The sequence below is a fragment of the Pelobates fuscus genome, chromosome 1 (genome assembly GCF_036172605.1).
Source record: "Pelobates fuscus isolate aPelFus1 chromosome 1, aPelFus1.pri, whole genome shotgun sequence".
NCBI classification, from domain to species: Eukaryota; Metazoa; Chordata; class Amphibia; order Anura; family Pelobatidae; genus Pelobates; species Pelobates fuscus.
In genome coordinates, this window is record NC_086317.1 from 433,568,323 (window position 1) to 433,585,939 (window position 17,617).

The 17,617-nt window shown below is 41.4% G+C and overlaps 1 protein-coding gene across 1 annotated transcript in view; it reads right to left on the bottom strand.

Annotated features, from left to right (window-relative positions):
* The window catches only part of B3GLCT (beta 3-glucosyltransferase), a 366,333-nt gene that overhangs the window by 92,197 nt on the left and 256,519 nt on the right, over positions 1-17,617 (bottom strand). The window contains exon 8 of the mRNA XM_063429471.1: positions 17,526-17,589. Coding sequence (XP_063285541.1) covers positions 17,526-17,589 — 64 coding nt within the window. The remainder of the gene's footprint in view (positions 1-17,525; positions 17,590-17,617) is intronic.

Genomic DNA, 17,617 nt, shown 5'->3' on the forward strand with positions numbered 1-17,617 from the left:
TTTCAGGGTTGTACGTTTCAATTTTGCGTAGGTGCTCTCCATCCGTTCCGTGCCTCTCCTAGGACATCCAGAATCATCCCACCGCTGCCACCAAATGTTACGGTTACCCTTAGGCTAGCTGAGAGCTGGACCGTTTAGTTGTCTGGATTCCTAGTTGCTGAAGAGGGGAGAGCCGAGTTCCATAGTATTCCATACGAGTCCTGTAAGTGTGGAATCATCCCACTAGCTATAGCATAGCTAGGATACCTTTTCTACCCACAAAACGAGTCAAAGCAGCGATTTGAGGGTCAAGTAAGAACTGAGGACTGGGCTGACCAGCCTGCTTTTTATTGTGGTTACATGTAAACAGGACACTCCCAGGGGGAGGCATAAAATCACCAATCACATATTGGGTACCTCCCACACATCTCCTCCCCTCAGATAAACAGTTAACCCAATTATACAGTACATATTTTCAACCAAGTTCTGGATGTACCCCGAAACCAGGGGGTACCCCTTTTAAATCCTACACCGCTGTACAGGTCTTGTTCAGGGGAGCAACATATCCGAAAACCAACCCGTTCGGATGAACGGTTCGGGAGTTAGGGGTTTTCAAAGTTTTGACCGACCGCACAGACTTTCTGGCCGAAAATAGTTCCACACGTTTAGGCCTTGCGGTCGGTCTCCGTTCGTACGGGAAAACTCCACGAACCCATGGTCATCCATAGTTATCCTGGAGGTCGCTGTACTCCCCATGCGGAGAGTAATCGTCCTACCGAACGGTGGGCTGTTCGGTAGGTCCAGCACGAAGTTATGCTATCCTGGAGGTCTCAGCGGTGTTCGCCTGGGTGCGTCTCCGTTTTTAGTTCCAGACGATGGCTGGCAAACACCGCTGTTCGTACGTAAGATGGCCGCGAACACGTGCAAAGTCCCGAAATGGCGGCCACCAATACGCTTACACAAAGGATTCGTGCTGAACCATACCAACGACTGTACATAAGTCAGAAAGGCGAAAATAACATTTAAAGGTACACAGTGCAATCAGGTTTTTGTAACAGTTTTGTAACACAGTCAATGATGCGGTCGTAAGTATACACCCAGTTGTGCCCAATCCATATAACCTGCTTGCTTTAATTCCGGGCGGGGCTACCTATTTTACTGTCCTAGATCTCAAAGATGCCTTCTTTTGCCTTCGAATTGCTGCGGAAAGCCAGTGTATCTTTGCATTCCAATGGGAAAATGCTGTAACGGGCTCGAAACGCCAGATGACTTGGACAAGACTGCCCCAAGGGTTTAAAAATTCACCTACCCTATTTGGATCAGCTTTAAGTCAAGACTTACTGGATTTCAAGTCCATCCCAGGAGAGTGTGTACTATTACAATATGTAGATGATTTGTTGATAGCGGCAGTTACAAGAGAAATATGTCAGCAAGCAACACATGATTTACTACACATTCTTTGGAAGGCAGGATACAAGGTGTCCAGGAAGAAAGCCCAGTTGTGTCAGCCAACTGTCAAGTATCTGGGATTCCATATCTCTGAAGGTCAAAGGATAATGGGGCCCGAGAGAAAATAAGCTGTATGCCAAATACCAATACCCAAGAATAGAAGACAAGTGCGGGAATTCTTGGGGGCAGCAGGCTTCTGTAGGATATGGATTCACAGTTACGCAATATTGGCGAAACCTCTTTATGCAGCTATAAAAGGTACAGAACACGATCCCTTCCTGTGGACCCCTGAACAGCAAAAGGCATTCGAAGATGTGAAGAAGGCTTTGATGAGTGCCCCAGCATTAGGTCTACCTGATCATACACGCCCATTCTACTTATATGTACACGAGCAAAGAAGAATGGCTGTAGGAGTATTGACACAGTACTTGGGATCATGGCAACGACCTGTTGCATATATGTCCAAACAACTGGATGCAATGGCCAGTGGTCTTCCACCTTGTCTTAGAGCCGTAGCTGCCGCCGCCCTGCTGGTAGCCGAAGCTGATAAACTCACTCTGGGTCAAGAACTCTATGTGCGAGTCCCGCACGCAGTACAAACGTTGCTAGACTATAAAGGCAATCATTGGTTTAGTAACAGCCGCATGACTAAGTATCAAGCTATGTTGTGTGAAAACCCAAGAGTGCATCTAGAGACTGTTAATACCTTGAATCCAGCTACCCTTTTGCCACAACCTACTGAGAGTCAACATGATTGCCTGGAGGTGATGGATGAAGTGTTCTCAAGTAGACCGGACCTTCGTGATTTCCCCATCCAGAACCCTGATGTCCAGTATTATACGGATGGCAGTAGTTATGTGAAAGAAGGGATTCGCTATGCATGATATGCAGTAACAACCATAGACAAGGTGATAGAAGCTTGGCCATTGTCAAAAGGAACATCGGCACAGAAGGCAGAATTAATTGCACTCACACGAGCGTTACAATTGGCTGAAGGTTTAAGAGTGAACATCTACACGGACTCCAAGTATGCGTTTTTAACCACTCATGCCCACGGAGCTTTGTATAAAGAAAGAGGACTACTGAATTCAGAGGGTAAAGAAATCAAGTATGCAACTGAGATATTACAACTACTGGAAGCCGTGTGGGAACTGAAAGAAGTTGGTATCATACATTGTCGGGCGCATCTGAAAGGTGATGGTGATGTAACCAAAGGAAATCGGATGGCAGATAATGCAGCTAAGCGTGCCGCTGAATCAGGAAAACAGGAGTATGTGGAACATATAGCTGCTCTTATACCGACCCTACTGTCTCAATGGACTCCAGTTTATACAGCTCAAGAAGAAGAGTGGTTAAAGACTGAAGCTGGGAAGTACCTGGAGAACAATTGGTATCAGTTAGAAGATGGAAGAATAGTCATTCCAACATCACTAGCTGTAGAAATTGTCCAGAATTATCATAACGGGACACATTCTGGAGGAGATAGTATGGAAGAATCTCTCAGGAAACATTTCTACATACCAAGATTGTCCAACTTGACTCAAGCCATTGTACGAAGATGTGTGATATGTGCCAAGAATAACGCAAGGCAAGGACCAGTGAAACCACCGGGAGTCCAGTATATGGGGGGACTCCCTATGTCCGATCATCAAATAGACGGTGATGCCTAAATCTGGCGGACATCGCTACCTACTAGTAGTTGTGTGTACCTACTCAGGTTGGGTAGAAGCATGTCCTACTCGTACGGAGAAAGCAGGAGAAGTTGTGCGATTCCTGTTGCGAGAAATAATACCCCGATATGGACTACCATGCTCTATAGGATCGGATAATGGTCCAGCCTTTGTTCACCAGTACCTACAACAACTGACTCATATGCTTGGTATTAAGTGGAAGCTTCATACGGCATATAGACCTCAGAGCTCTGGGAAAGTAGAAAGGATGAATAGAACTATTAAGAACCAATTGGCAAAGATGTGTCAGCTTAAGTGGAATGTTCTTTTGCCCATAGCTCTGTTGCGTATTCGTAGTACACCTACCAGAAGGATGGGTTTCTCACCTTTTGAAATCATGTATGGGCGTCCACCTCCCGTACTTGGTAACTTAAGGGGGATTTGAGTCAGTTGGGAGAAGGAATTACCCGGCAGCAGGTTGTAGAGTTGGGTAAAACTATGGAGGAGGTACATAAATGGGTACAAGATAGATTACCTGTGAATATTTATCCCCCTGTTCATAGCCATCATCCAGGAGATCAAGTATGGATAAAAGAGTGGAACAGTGTACCGTTGTGGCCTAAGTGGAGGGGTGTCAGGGTCTTACCTGAGTTGGGAGTCTGTAGCGCAGATATTTTGCTCACCCTTGCAGATAGCCACAGGCCGAGGTGGTCAGGTAAGAATTCACCTGGCCTGTGGGTCTGTGCACGGGGGCTGTGCAGGATGCAGTACCAAATACGCAGTACAGGCAAGGACAGAACCAGCAGGATAGTCGAGGGATAGCCGAGGTCAAAGGATGCCAGAGGTCAGGAACAATGAGGAGTAGCCGAAGTCAAGGGATGCCAGAGGTCAGAATAAACGTAGTCACAAGCCGGGGTCAAAGAAACAAAGCAGATAAACTGGAACACTGGTACGAGACAGCAACACAGATCAAAGACTTGACACTGAGCACAGGGCGAGGCTGGGTTTAAATACCCTGCTGATGATCGATCAGAGTCAGGTGAGACACAGACAAGTCAAGGTGCAGCCCCCGGTGTAGTAGCCATGCCAGGATGAACAAGACCGGAATCAGTAGTCTCTGGTAAAGCTGCTGTGGCTCAGAGGCAGAGAGCAGGACTAGGATAGATAAGTTCCCCGGTTCAAGTCCCCTGTTGGGAATTCCAGGAGCGACCACGTCTGGCCGTCTGTCTCACAGGTGAGTACCCTGACAGTACCTCCCCCTTTAAAAACGACCTCTGGGACCTCTTACAAGGAAAAATAGAAGATTGTGTCTCATATATTCTGAAGACATTTTCTGACTGAGGATGATGGGCTTGATTATCACTGCAATCTTGTGAGTTCCATATTATCATCCTGCGTGTCCTCTATGTTTATTCTGTAATACACTGTGTGCGATTTATTTATTTTTATATAGATATCGCCTACTTCGCTATTGAAAGGTTGTATAGATTTTTATATCTGCACCTTAGAAGTGTATCTCTGGTTTTGCATCCCTACTTCTTTATTTGTTACAGACTCACAGGGGACCCTAGTAAATAAGACAGTATTAGAAACCGTACATTCTTCGGGTGTTCTGCTATTTGATGCATGTAAGGCGATATCAAGTGGTAGAAAACCGTGGAATGTATGTGGGGATCTTAAATGGGAAAGAACGTATGGGTCTAATGATAAGTATATTTGCCCCAGTAGTAAGAATAAATACATAAATCCAAAATGCCCAAATAAGGATTATAATTATTGTCCATATTGGTCTTGTGTAGGGTGGGCAACTTGGGGACAGACAGTAGATAAGGATATGATTGTTACTAAGTTGCCTACCAAACCATATTGTAAGTCTATGGAATGCAACCCAGTCCATATACTTATCAATAATCCTGAACAATTTATAGATAGGTTCGGAAACTTATTTGGGTTCCAGATATATGGGACGGGTTTGGATCCTGGGACAATATTATTTATAGGGATAGAGACCGATACCGTAGCATCCCAAACTCATCAGGTTTTCCATTCTTTTTACGAAGAGATGAGTGTAGAAAATAAGATCCCCCATAATGCTAAGAACCTGTTTATTGATCTAGCTGAGAGTATTGCTGGTAGTCTTAATGTGACCAACGGCCTTGGGAAGCAAAGGAGGTAATGTATTCTGGTTCTGAGACAATTGAACAAATAATATCTTCTCAAGCCGATTATCAAATGAGTGTTAGAGGTAAATCTGAGTGGCGATTAAAGACCTCCATTATAGGTTATGTTTGCATAGCAAGGAAAGGAATAATGTTTAATACATCTGTAGGAGAATTGACTTGTCTAGGGCAAAAAGCTTATGATGATAATACAAAGAATACAACTTGGTGGTCGGCTTCAAATGTCTCAGAACCACCTAACCCGTTTGCAAGTTATACCAATTTAAAGGACGTGTTCGGAGTTACCACAGGACTGGGAAGGGGCATGTGTGTTCGGTATGCTCAAACCATCCTTCTTGTTGCCTATTGAACCAGGAGAGACTTTGGGAGTTAAGGTATATGATGTGAATCATAGGAAGAAAAGAGGACCCCTAGAGATAGGTACCTGGGAAGATAATGAGTGGCCTCCCCAGCGTATTATAGATTATTATGGGCCAGCTACATGGGCAGAGGATGGTACTTTTGGATATAGAACCCCAATATATATGCTCAATCGTATTATAAGGTTACAGGCAGTGGTTGAGATAATTACCAATGAGACATCGCAAGCGCTCAATCTCCTAGCAAAGCATAATACTAGGATGAGGACAGCCGTTTACCAAAATAGATTAGCTTTGGATTACCTATTGGCAGTAGAGGGAGGTGTATGTGGGAAGTTTAACCTAAGCAATTGCTGTCTTCAAATAGATGATGAAGGGCAAGCAATAGCTGAGCTTACTAGCCATATGGTTAAACTAGCGCATGTGCCTACTCAGGTATGGAAAGGGTATAATCCAAGTAGTTGGTTTGGTAACTGGTATGAGCAGTTTGGAGGACTTAAGGCATTGGTAGGTGGAGTCATGCTAATCTTAATGCTGTGTCTTCTCCTGCCATGTCTTATTCCTTTGGTAGTTAGGTCTGTGCAGAGCATTATAGAAAATATAGCAGAGAGAAAGGCTGCTGCACAGATAATGGCTATATATAGATATGAGGCTTTAAATCAGGGAGAACCAGTACAGGAAGAGGAATGTTGAGGGATTCATGTCTTTAGGGAGTCGCAAAGTCTGGTCTGGTTCATGGCAACCTGAGGTATATGCAAACTATGGTTAAGTGATGCCTCTGGAATTGTGAAAATATCAGAACATCAAAGGGGGGAATATGGTGGAATCTCGGTAAAAATAAATTTAGTAGGCCGAGATTACCACGTGGCATGTGTACATGCATATACTGGTGTATCGGTCGGTTGGTTGCACGAGGCAAAGATACAATCAGTAGTGTACGGAGCATGTGCGAGAATACAGGATGTAGTATTCCCCTCCTCCATTGTGCTGGGCAAGCCATGTGGTCAAACAGGAAGTTAGTTCTTGTTCGATTGATTGGGTAAGAGTATGTGTGGGTGGAGCTTATTATGGGAGGAGTTACATGCCTATATAAGGAGCCTACACTATTGTTCGGGGCTCAGATCTTGTTGTATTTTGGTGACATTAGTCCCTCTGAGTCCCGGTCGGTGAATCGAATAAAGAATCTCTTCCTTCCTGAAGAAACCTGTGTCCATCTCTCTGTGCTTGGCTTCCGTCAGTTTCTCCGGTATCAGAAGCTAGTAGATTCAAGAATAGGTATGCCAAAAAAAACTCAGAATTCAAACACGCAAATTTAAAATGCTATGTGATTGCACAAATAGGGTTATTCTCTAAAGAGAGAATTGATGTGAATTCAAAGTGAATTTCAAATTTAAGTCCAAAATAGTTGAGCTGGAAAAATTCTCCAAGCCAGCTATACATAGAGTTGGATTACTTATTAGGAGACAAAGGTGGGCACCTAGGTCCAGGCTTAGATATTGTCCTGTAGCTGTGGTACTAGTATGCCCTCCTCGAGTTGGAAGGAAAATTAAAAGATAACCCTGCAGTGCCTCACTTCGTTGAGGGAGCGTTGTGGTCTGTACAAATATCATGTAGAGACCACTTTAAGAGTGCCCTCAATAACTGAAGGCCAGCAGTCTAAATGACTAAGTTCTATCAAATTCCCCTACCTCGTGAAAATCCCCTACCCTCGTCACTTCCGGTGAGTGAAATCAGCTGGATCCGGTGCTGCACATGCCTGCTAGCACTCCTGCTACTCCTCCACAGCAAGGTCCTGGAAGGCAAGTAAAACTAGTTTTACACTTTCATTATAGTTAGTGCATTCACTAAGCTTAGGCACACGGGACATTTAGGGTTAAGTGAGGGTTCAAATTAGGGTTAGGTAGGTGATTTTAACCTCTCTAACACTTTATTCTTACCCTAACTCTTGGGGTAAGGGTTAAAATAAAGTGTGAAAGCACAATTTAGTGAAATATCACTAAATATAAACAAGTCCCTAATCCTAACCTTAATTTGAACCCTAACATTAACCCTAAATGTTCCATGTTCTAAGCTTAGTGAATGCACTAACTATAATGAAAGTGTAAAACTAGTTTTATTTACCTTCCAGGACCTGGCTGTGGAGGAGTAGCAGGAGTGCTAGCAGGCATGTGCAGCACAGGATCCAGCTGATTCCCCTCACCGGAAGTGACGGAAGTGACGAGGACCCTTCATTGCTGCCCATTTACTGTACTGTATGGTACTATATCAGTGATCAGTGTGATCAAGGCCTCTGTTTTTTTCTATTAAAATAAATAAAGTAACTATTTTAGTGATAGTCCCAGTTGTTTGATCTGCAATTAGGAATTTAATTTACATTTTTGGCTTGGATGTTGGGTTTTCTGTGGCTGGAAGTGGGAGTTGGAGGGTGGGTGTTATGTCAGTGTGTATTAGGCAAATTAATTAAATTAATTGTGTAGTGACATAACTTAATTAAACCTTAATGACATAGCTTACATTATTCCCCTCTGAGATGGCATGCTATTCTGACAGGCCTGAATGACAGCCTCTGACATTGAGCCACAAGTGAGTCCTCCAGTGATGGTAACCCACCACCATCTACAAGAAGGCGCTTAGAATGCCTCGCATTGCCAGAGGAAAACTGTTCACCCTCAAACTTAACTGCCCCATATATCTATAGCTGGCATGACAATAAAGGTACATCGTTTGTGAGCTAGTGAACTATTTTAGCCTCTTTATGTCAGATGACATATTTGGGTTGATGGATCTATCTGTGAATCTAAAATCACATTAAAGTGGGAAAAAACATGTAGCACCCAGTGATATCACAGAAATGAAAAAATGTTGGGTGCTAACCCTAGTAATGGGTGTAGTGAAAAAGCTAAGTATCTGTCCTACTGGCACAAGCACTCAATCCTTGCTATCTCTCTTTTCCCAGGGGTTAGAAAGAGGGAACAGTATGCGCAAATGCTGCAATTTCTCCATTTTAAGTAAACAAACTCTGCCCTTTCGAGCAACGACCCATTGTTTGACAGGCTCTACAAAATTCTGCCCCTTAACCAACTCCTGTCTGACAAAGTTTCCCAAAATTATATTCCAGACCAAAACATTTGTATTGCCAAATTCCTTATGAAGTAGACTGCTTTTCAAATAAAATATCCCATCGAAGCAGTCACAATATGGCATCAAATTGTATACATTATGTGAATCCACTACTGGCTATACATGGGCATTTCAGATTAATCAAGGGAAGGATCGCCATCTTAACCTACTAGGATGCCCTGATTGTGTCGGCACAGATGGCAAGATTGTGTGGGATCTGATCATTCTCTTGGTAAATAAGGGTTATCACATATGGGTTGATACATGATAGATGCAAAGCGTGAGGACATCCAGTATCATTTTACAAACTCTATGAAACTGCAGGAAACTACTCTAGTGGCTATCTAGTAGACAGCCAATAGAGGCAGTCTTAACACTGCATTGTAAACCCTGCAGTTGTTCTAACAGGCAAGGGTGCAAATCTCAAAAGATATATAGTGTCCCTTTAAGCAATAATGCAAGTAATAGATACATTTCTCTTGCATGCTTAACCCCTTAAGGACACATGACATCTGTGACATGTCATGATTCCATATTATTCCGGAAGTTTGGTCCTTAAGGGGTTAAAGGGACACTATAGTCACCAGAACAACTACAGCTTAATGTACAGTAGGCATTTTAATGTAAACACTGCCTTATCAGACACAAGACAGTGTTTTACATGACTTTCCAGGGACATCTACCCGCAGTCATTCAGATGTACACTAGAAGTGCTTCCTGGGTCAGTGCTGCACAGTATGCAGCACTGACGTTTAAAGTCTCCATGCGTTCAGCGTCTACACTCTCTGCATGAAGATGCAATGATTTAATGCCTCTCTATGAGGAGATGCTCATTGGGCAGTGCCAGCCGCGACATACCTGCACGGAGCTGAAAATAAGGGGAATAAAATCACCTTTTTAACCAGAGATAAGGAGGCAGTTAACCTAAACTGTTATTTTAGAACTTGTTTGTATTCCTGTCACTATAGTGTTCCTTTAATAAGGTTAAGACCATTAGTATTTATGTACTTTGATCTACTAACGATGTGAAACAAATACCTATATGTGTTGTGTTTATATAGTTTGTGTTTGCACCAATTCCTTTTTGGTTTGTTTATAACTTATGGAAATTTTAGCAGCAACACTATAAAGTAATCGCTGTTTTAGGTAGCACTACAATTTCCTGCTTTCCTTTTATGTTTATTAAAGGGAGAAAGGATAGAACCGAACAACAGGGAACAGCTAAACAGTTAAAAGCTAATGCAAGAAAGCACCAACATTTACATACAAACTAAGATGACACGCAAACATGTAGATTTTACAAAGAAACAGGCAGTAAGTAGGGCAAATAATACAATTAAAAAATAACAATTTTAAAAAAGAGCACATAGAAAGAACTACTTATGTTAATGTTTACGTGGTATTCGTACCTGTATATATGGATGTAAAGATAAAAATTTTCAAATGTAATTGGGAAAACACAACCATAATCAAAGTGAGATGCCAACCTGCTCCTTAAAATGAGATTAAAAATTCAAAATCAAATTACAAAATGCTTTCTGTTTTATAAAACAAAACCAAATGAAACAAGTAATACTCCTGGAATATACTAAATACAATGTTTTAAACAGTACGTGACAAAAATAATAATACAACGCAGCAATTTATAACTAATCTTGTTTAATATGTATAGGTTTAATAATTTCAGGTATCAGTATATATCACATAGGCAGAGCTAAGAGTAGACCAACAACAAACAAATGCCATGTTTGCAAGTAAACATGCAGAGAATTCTAAAATCACTTTTTACTGACTTCTCAAGTTCTGAGAGACATGTTAGACTGTCTCTCCATCAGAGACAGTCTAAGTAACATAGCCAATATAAGTATACTACTTGGCACAGTAGTTGCAATCACCCATCCAGAATTATCAGTATTAGCTTTGAATAAGTTCTGTTATTGAACTCAAAATTTACAGCGAACAGGGAGTTATCTTGATGAGTTCCCACAAGGAGAAAACCGTTTTGAGCAACCTTTTCATACATATACTGAAAATCTAATTACGAGCTCCGAATGCAATATGATTATCAATTAAGCAAAATGTTTTCTGCAATAGGTTATTAATTATAGTAAATGTCCAAAGTAACTTCAGTACAACTGCAGAAAAATAGAGTTGTCTTAACGTGAATTGCCTAGTCTAATTTTCCAGTGATAAAATTGTGAAGTTTAACTCGCTCCCAAATAAGTAGTTGCTTACTTAATAAATATGGTCAGATTAATTACAGGGACACTCTAAGCACTCTATATGGTTCCAACAGTCGCCTGCCATTATTCCACTGTAAGCTGCCAAAACTTTTACAAAAAGATTGACATTTAGCTGGCTCAGTCTGTGCATGATCTTCCATTGCAGAACATCACTGGGCACTCGGCAGCACCATGTAAAGTGCCAAACTGTTAACGGGTGGACAGTTTGCTTGAAGGTGCCATCTAAATGAATGTGGAAAATCTGTCTCTTCACCTCTGTACATAACAGATCTCTAGTGTAGCTAAACGTTATGTCAACATTTAATTTGAGTGATTAGGGGGGCGTGGCTGACCACCGAGCAAGATGGCAGCATAAGGACTTGCTCCGGCACTGAGCTCTAACAAACGAGCATTAAAAGGCATAACACATACACCGAATAACGGCTCTCACGGCGATGTCTCGTCACAGAACAAAGAAAACGGCTGCTAAAGCCGACAAAATCAATTTCTTCGGTCACAAAGGCCAAACTCCGCAGACAACCTCACCGCCAGATACCCAAGATGGCGACGGAGACTCAGACACGAGTCTCTTCCCGGTGGAAAACGTACAAACTAACCATATCACAAAAAGTTTTTGGGCACAAGCACTGGACACTTTGTCCAGCAAGTTGATAGCCTCATGGCAACAAACAGCTGAAGCCATGAGAAAGGAAATGCAGGATATAGGAACCCGTACGTCCCAAATAGAAGACAAAATGGGGGACTTTGCCTCTGCCCATAACAACATGGCGGATCATGTCCAGCACCTAGAGGAAAAAGTGGAACGTCTGGAGACACAAATGGCTGATGACGAAGACAGAGCACGGAGAAACAACATTCGGCTCAGAGGAGTACCGGAGGCAGTACAACAAGTGGACCTCCAGGCCTATGCACGAGGACTGTTGAGGGCCTGCGCGCCAGATATACCAGCAGATATGATGCTGATAGACCGGATACTCCGAATGCCCAAGCCCTCCTACTTACCAGACTCCACGCCACAAGATGTGCTGATACAAGCTCATTATTTCCATATTAAAGAGCTGGTCCTCAGGGCAAGCCGAACCCGAGGTCCGCATGAAGACTACCCCACGGTAAAACTTTTTAACGACCTATCGGCGGCAACGCTGAAAAGACAACAGACTTTCCAACAGGTCGCAGAGGCTTTACGGCAACATGGCACCAAATACCGGTGGGGCTATCCGACCAAAATGCTGATCCAACACGGCGGAGTGCTGAAACCCGTCCACACCCCGGAGGAGGGCATCAAGCTTTTAAAAGAATGGGACATTCCTATTAAACCAATCGAGACTGCTGCACGCCCGATTAAGAAGGCGACACAAGAGTGGAACACAGCCCGCAAGAGACTCACCTAAAACCTGATGACATGGGCCGCAAGTATTACCCACACACAGCACCACAGCCACACCATCATTATCTCCAATTGCATTTACTTTACCTTTGCACTTACACACATTCATAATACCACAAAACAACGCACAAACACGAAGCAGATGCCCCAGTTTATGGGCCGCGATGTATACACATATCCACATTGCTTAACTGCGGAGATTGCATCAGAGACTGATCTACCAATGGACTGGCTACTGTATCTTAAGCCACCACAAAATGCTAAGCCAGTTGGGACGTAATAATGTTATACTGTTTTATGATGTACATGTCAAGGGTCATACATAGCTAACTCAGGCACCATGTGTAATCAGGGTCCAGCGTACGTAAGTTGATAACAAGGTATATAACTCACTGGCACTGACAGTTACCCTGCCCCTTGTGTCAAACACGCAGATGCAACAAGGTTCAGTCCTCCCTGTGCGGTCTCATGTTGGCTTGCGGCACTGCACCAACTGGCAGACAACACCACCAACCAGAATAGCCTTATGTCTGACACACGGCTGACGAAGCGGGCTAGCATCGCCCGTATGCACGACAGCGATTGGGTCGTGCATATCAGCCATGGGCCGGGCAGAGGCCATCTGGTGTTCCACTGGATAGAGGGTGTAGCGCACACAGGCTATTGTAACCCATGTGGGTCCCCACAGCTGGTGTTTCACTCGGGTGGCACCGACTGTGATAAGAGATACGCCACATAACCTGTCAGGCCAATATTAGATATATTATTAGATATGTAATGGAAACCGACACGGCCCCAGAAATTCCACACTATTAAGCCTTTTTCCAGAACTACTCACACCACATAGAGCTCAACAGCCACATCACGGGAGAACCAAACAACTCCTACCCCCGAGGTGTGGACCTCCCACACCATGCCCTCACAGGAGGGAATCATGTTAACCCCCTTTCAAGTTCATTTACCCTGGTTTTACCCCCTCCCCCACCCTGACTTTCAGGAGAGAATAGCAGCAATAGATACGCAGGCCTACCTCATAGCCCTCCACCATCAAAGCCACAGTGGGACCATATGTATAAGGCACAGGTTGTCTCGATCCAGCATCCCATTTTACACCCATGTCTATAACGATACGATCCCATAACACACGAGGGCTGAACCACCCGCATAAACGCCGCATTCTTTTAGAAGCGGCAAAACGGGATAAAATAGATATTCTATGTGTCCAAGAAACTCATTTTGTGACCAACAAAATGAGTATTGAATAGAACTGGACTAACGTAATCTTTATTCATCAAAGGCAAAATAAGTGTCTAAAACTTTGGCCAAGTTTGTGCTTTTTCATTCTATTTTTTAAATTTAGTTCTGTAACATTTACTAGAAGATTGAAATAACTGACATTACGTTAATGGACTTACAATGTTACTATATACTGCCAAACTTCTTATTTCATTTACAAGATTACTTTTTGTCATCATAATGGCACTTTTCTGGTAAATCTTATGTTTTCTGAATATCCTGTGCAATTCTAAGGAAATCAATATTAAACTGATATAATCTACTAATTGTCAACGTATAGTGCATTGAGGTGTTATCAGTAAAAGTTTATTTAAAAAAAAAAAAAAAGCATACTTTTTACATCATTCTAGAAGAGTAAAGACAAGTAACCTAAACTGCAAAGATCAACACTTAAACGAGAATGATCAAATAAATTAACTTTCTGTGTGCTAATGCACAGATTTTACCCCAGCAATGCCATATAGACATTGTGGAGGACTGTATAAAAAAGCGCTTTGAAAATCAGAATGGATACGTGAAACGTCTTTCAGTTCTCTAGAATTATCATTTTGTGATACAACTCTTACAAATTGGTGAAATTATGCATATGCATGAAAATATTGCCTATTCAATTATTACCCGAGTGCTTTATTTTATTTCATTTCAAATTTGCATTCAACAGTGACCTATGTACACCTCCGCAAGCTGTCAAAACATAACTGTACACATGGTGCGCAGATTGCAAATTACGACAAGGCAAATGTATCTGCCATTTTCACTTCCATGATTAAGGTGAGATTCCGTATTTATCTGTTAAGTTTCAATTTCCTTTAATGGTCTATTCTAGGGTCCCTGTACCCTCTTTGATATGTTCACGGTCTGGTATGTTTCTAATTAAGCACATTTATGCAGATGGTAATATAACCTCAATAACGCGTCAATCCTCTCCAGACTGGGTTTTGTATTACTGGAAGAATTAAAAGTTGGATCTCTTAAAAACAAATGGTTCTTGTATAGAAACATAACTGTCTCAGTTGTATTTGGAACAGAGCAAAATATAGGCAATTTACGAATAAACAATTAAGTAGTAAATTGAAGTTATAACTTGTTTTCAAGCAGTTCCTGTAAAAATCTAGATACATGGCGAGATCTCAAAGACGCCGCAGGAATTTATATTAACATTTTAACATTCAAATATTATCTCACAGTATACATTTTTGTTTAGAATGCAATCCTGTTTAAACACCCTTGAAGGAAAGTACATTTGTGCCGCAGAATTAAATACTATTCAGTGACTAAAGGGAAATGCTTCTCCATCACAAATAATGCTCAGCTAATTTAATTCTGAATAATTCACCGAGTGGTTTCGTTCTCCAATGTTAGAATACACACCATTGCTTTATATTAAAGCGACACTGTCAAACTAGGAGAAAGGAAAAATAAAATTGTGTGGCCTCTTTTTTTTTTTAATATTACTTTTACCGCTGCGGCTAGGAGTATGTTTCTCGACTTCACAAATGTTTTTCTATGTTCTGGATGTTAATTGCTTTGATTTCTTCATTTGACAATGCTGCTCTTTGTAACACAACTTATGTTGACTCATATATGCCAAACAAACGGATGCAAATAAATAAACACCAAAAAAAAGGCACAGTCTATATATTTTAAAGCAGATTTCTGGCAGACACTTTGATTCAGCTATTGATGGAGACAGAATAGATGAAACGAGAAAAACGGGAATATATAAAGTAAACAAAACATAGTGCAACACTGTATAATGATGTGCAAGTTGGTAATGCTTTAGATGGCCCTTACAGACTTCAATGAATTTTAAAGCACTTCACTAACTATACAATAATTCCAATTCAGGATCAGGATCTCCGGTGGTTACTCCTATTCATAAACAGGAACTGGGAACCAGGTAGGTGGTAAACGTTCGTTTATTACAAAATGTTAAATGATAAATGAATACAATAAATTTAAAAGAAAAAGGTTTACACATTTCGTTCCTATAGGGCAGGGGTTCTCAACCCAGTCCTCAGGACCCCCTACCAGTCCAGGATTTGGGAGATTACCTGGGTGTGTCTAAGGTGTTTAGAAAAAGGGAAAGAAAACACCTTAGACTCTAAAGTGTTTTATTTTTCTTTTTCTTAACACCTTAGACACACCCAGGTAATCCCTAAACCCTGGACTGGTAGGGGGTCCTTGAGGACAAGGTTGAGAACCCCTGCTATAGGGGAACTTATTCAGGGACCATACAGTTAAAACACAATTAAAAGAATCAAAATGCCAACAACAAATATATCAGCCTACCCTTCCCATACGATTCCTCCCTTAAATAGGGATAATGCTAAAGTTCCACAGGTGGTCTAGGGGGCGTGCCCCACAATTCTCCAACCCATTTCAGTTCCAATTTCCTTCCCAGGTAGGTCTATACCTCCTTACAGGAGTTCTCCTCTGCCCTCCAGCTGAACACAATCTCCGACAATCCTCTCGATCTCGGACATCATCTTGGTCTGCTTGCATTCCACGCGTGTTGATCATGTGTTCCACCACTTGTTGAACACTTCCTAGTTGCCGTTTTATATTGCACTTCTGTGCATTCCACCCAGTGTCTCGTTACACTATAGTTCCCTTTAAGTATCCTTTCACAAAGCCTATTGACACTGCAATGTGTACAATATATTTGGCAAAACAACTCCCTATTTAAGTGAATGCCAGATCAAGTTAAAATACATCCATATGTTTTGTTTAACGTCAAGTAGTCAAGTTAACTAAAGGGAGTTCCCTTTCAATATTTGTGTCTGTCTGTATGCTGGTGAACATCAAATATTAGGTCTTAAATCTTATTGTTCTAAATAGTTTTTTTTGCTTTATTTTAAATTTGACAATTTATTTTTGTGTTGGTTACATTGAGAACAAAGCATGACAATCTACTATTCTATAAAAAAAAAACGTAGTAAGCACACCAAAGAGACAAGATTGGTCTCCTAAATCAGTTCTGTAACACAAAAAATAAAACGCAAACAGATATACTACACTTACTATATTTGTGTATTGAGCAACTGCCAATTCTGTAGTCAATTCAGGCTACTCAATATCCCCAGAGGCAAGCATTTACTTATAAATCAAGAAATTTGAGAGGCTAATACTACTATCGTCACAAGGATTACAATTCAATGCCATTTGCGCACAAGCTACGTATTAAATGTATACATCAATGCCATTTATCTTACTGGACAAAACAGCTTAATTAAATTAACTAAAACATTTAGCTTAGCCTTTACATACATGAGTTAAGATTTAAATCCATAAAAGATGGCACTTGAAACTTGGTATTTTAGTTGTTTATGTGAACCTTTTGAAAAAGTGATTTAATCACAGAAGCTAGTTTTTATATTTAGTCCTGTTCTAAACTATTTAGAATAAATCTTTAGAATTACAGTGGCTCACCCCTCTTCCTACAAATGCATGCACTTCACTCCTGAAACAAACATTCACTCAATGTTTTTTTTTCTGCAGTGCAGAGTTCTACCAACAGAGTTGAGTCAAAAGCTAGTGTCACAACAAGTAAACGTCCTAGACATTACAGGGACAAAAATAAATCCTTTATAGAGTGCCATCGTGTCGTATTTGCACAACAACTACATCATTGAAAAAAACATAGTTAATTCATACTTTCACTCAGTGTAGGGAAATTGAGCTAAATTATTAGACATGCATCCAGAACAATTCTGAGAAGGCATTCTCATTGGAAAAAAAATGAGAGCCTGAGTTTGTCCAAGTTGTAAAAGAAATTATTCATATCAACTATCCAATGCCTAACTTTGTAAATAAAATCTAATAAAGGAAGCAAATCTTACCTCATGCTTTAAGTCTATTGTAAAATCCGAGCTAGGTGGCTCATTCCTCAGGACACGGGCAAGCCTAGATAAAATACAGACCATTATTAGTG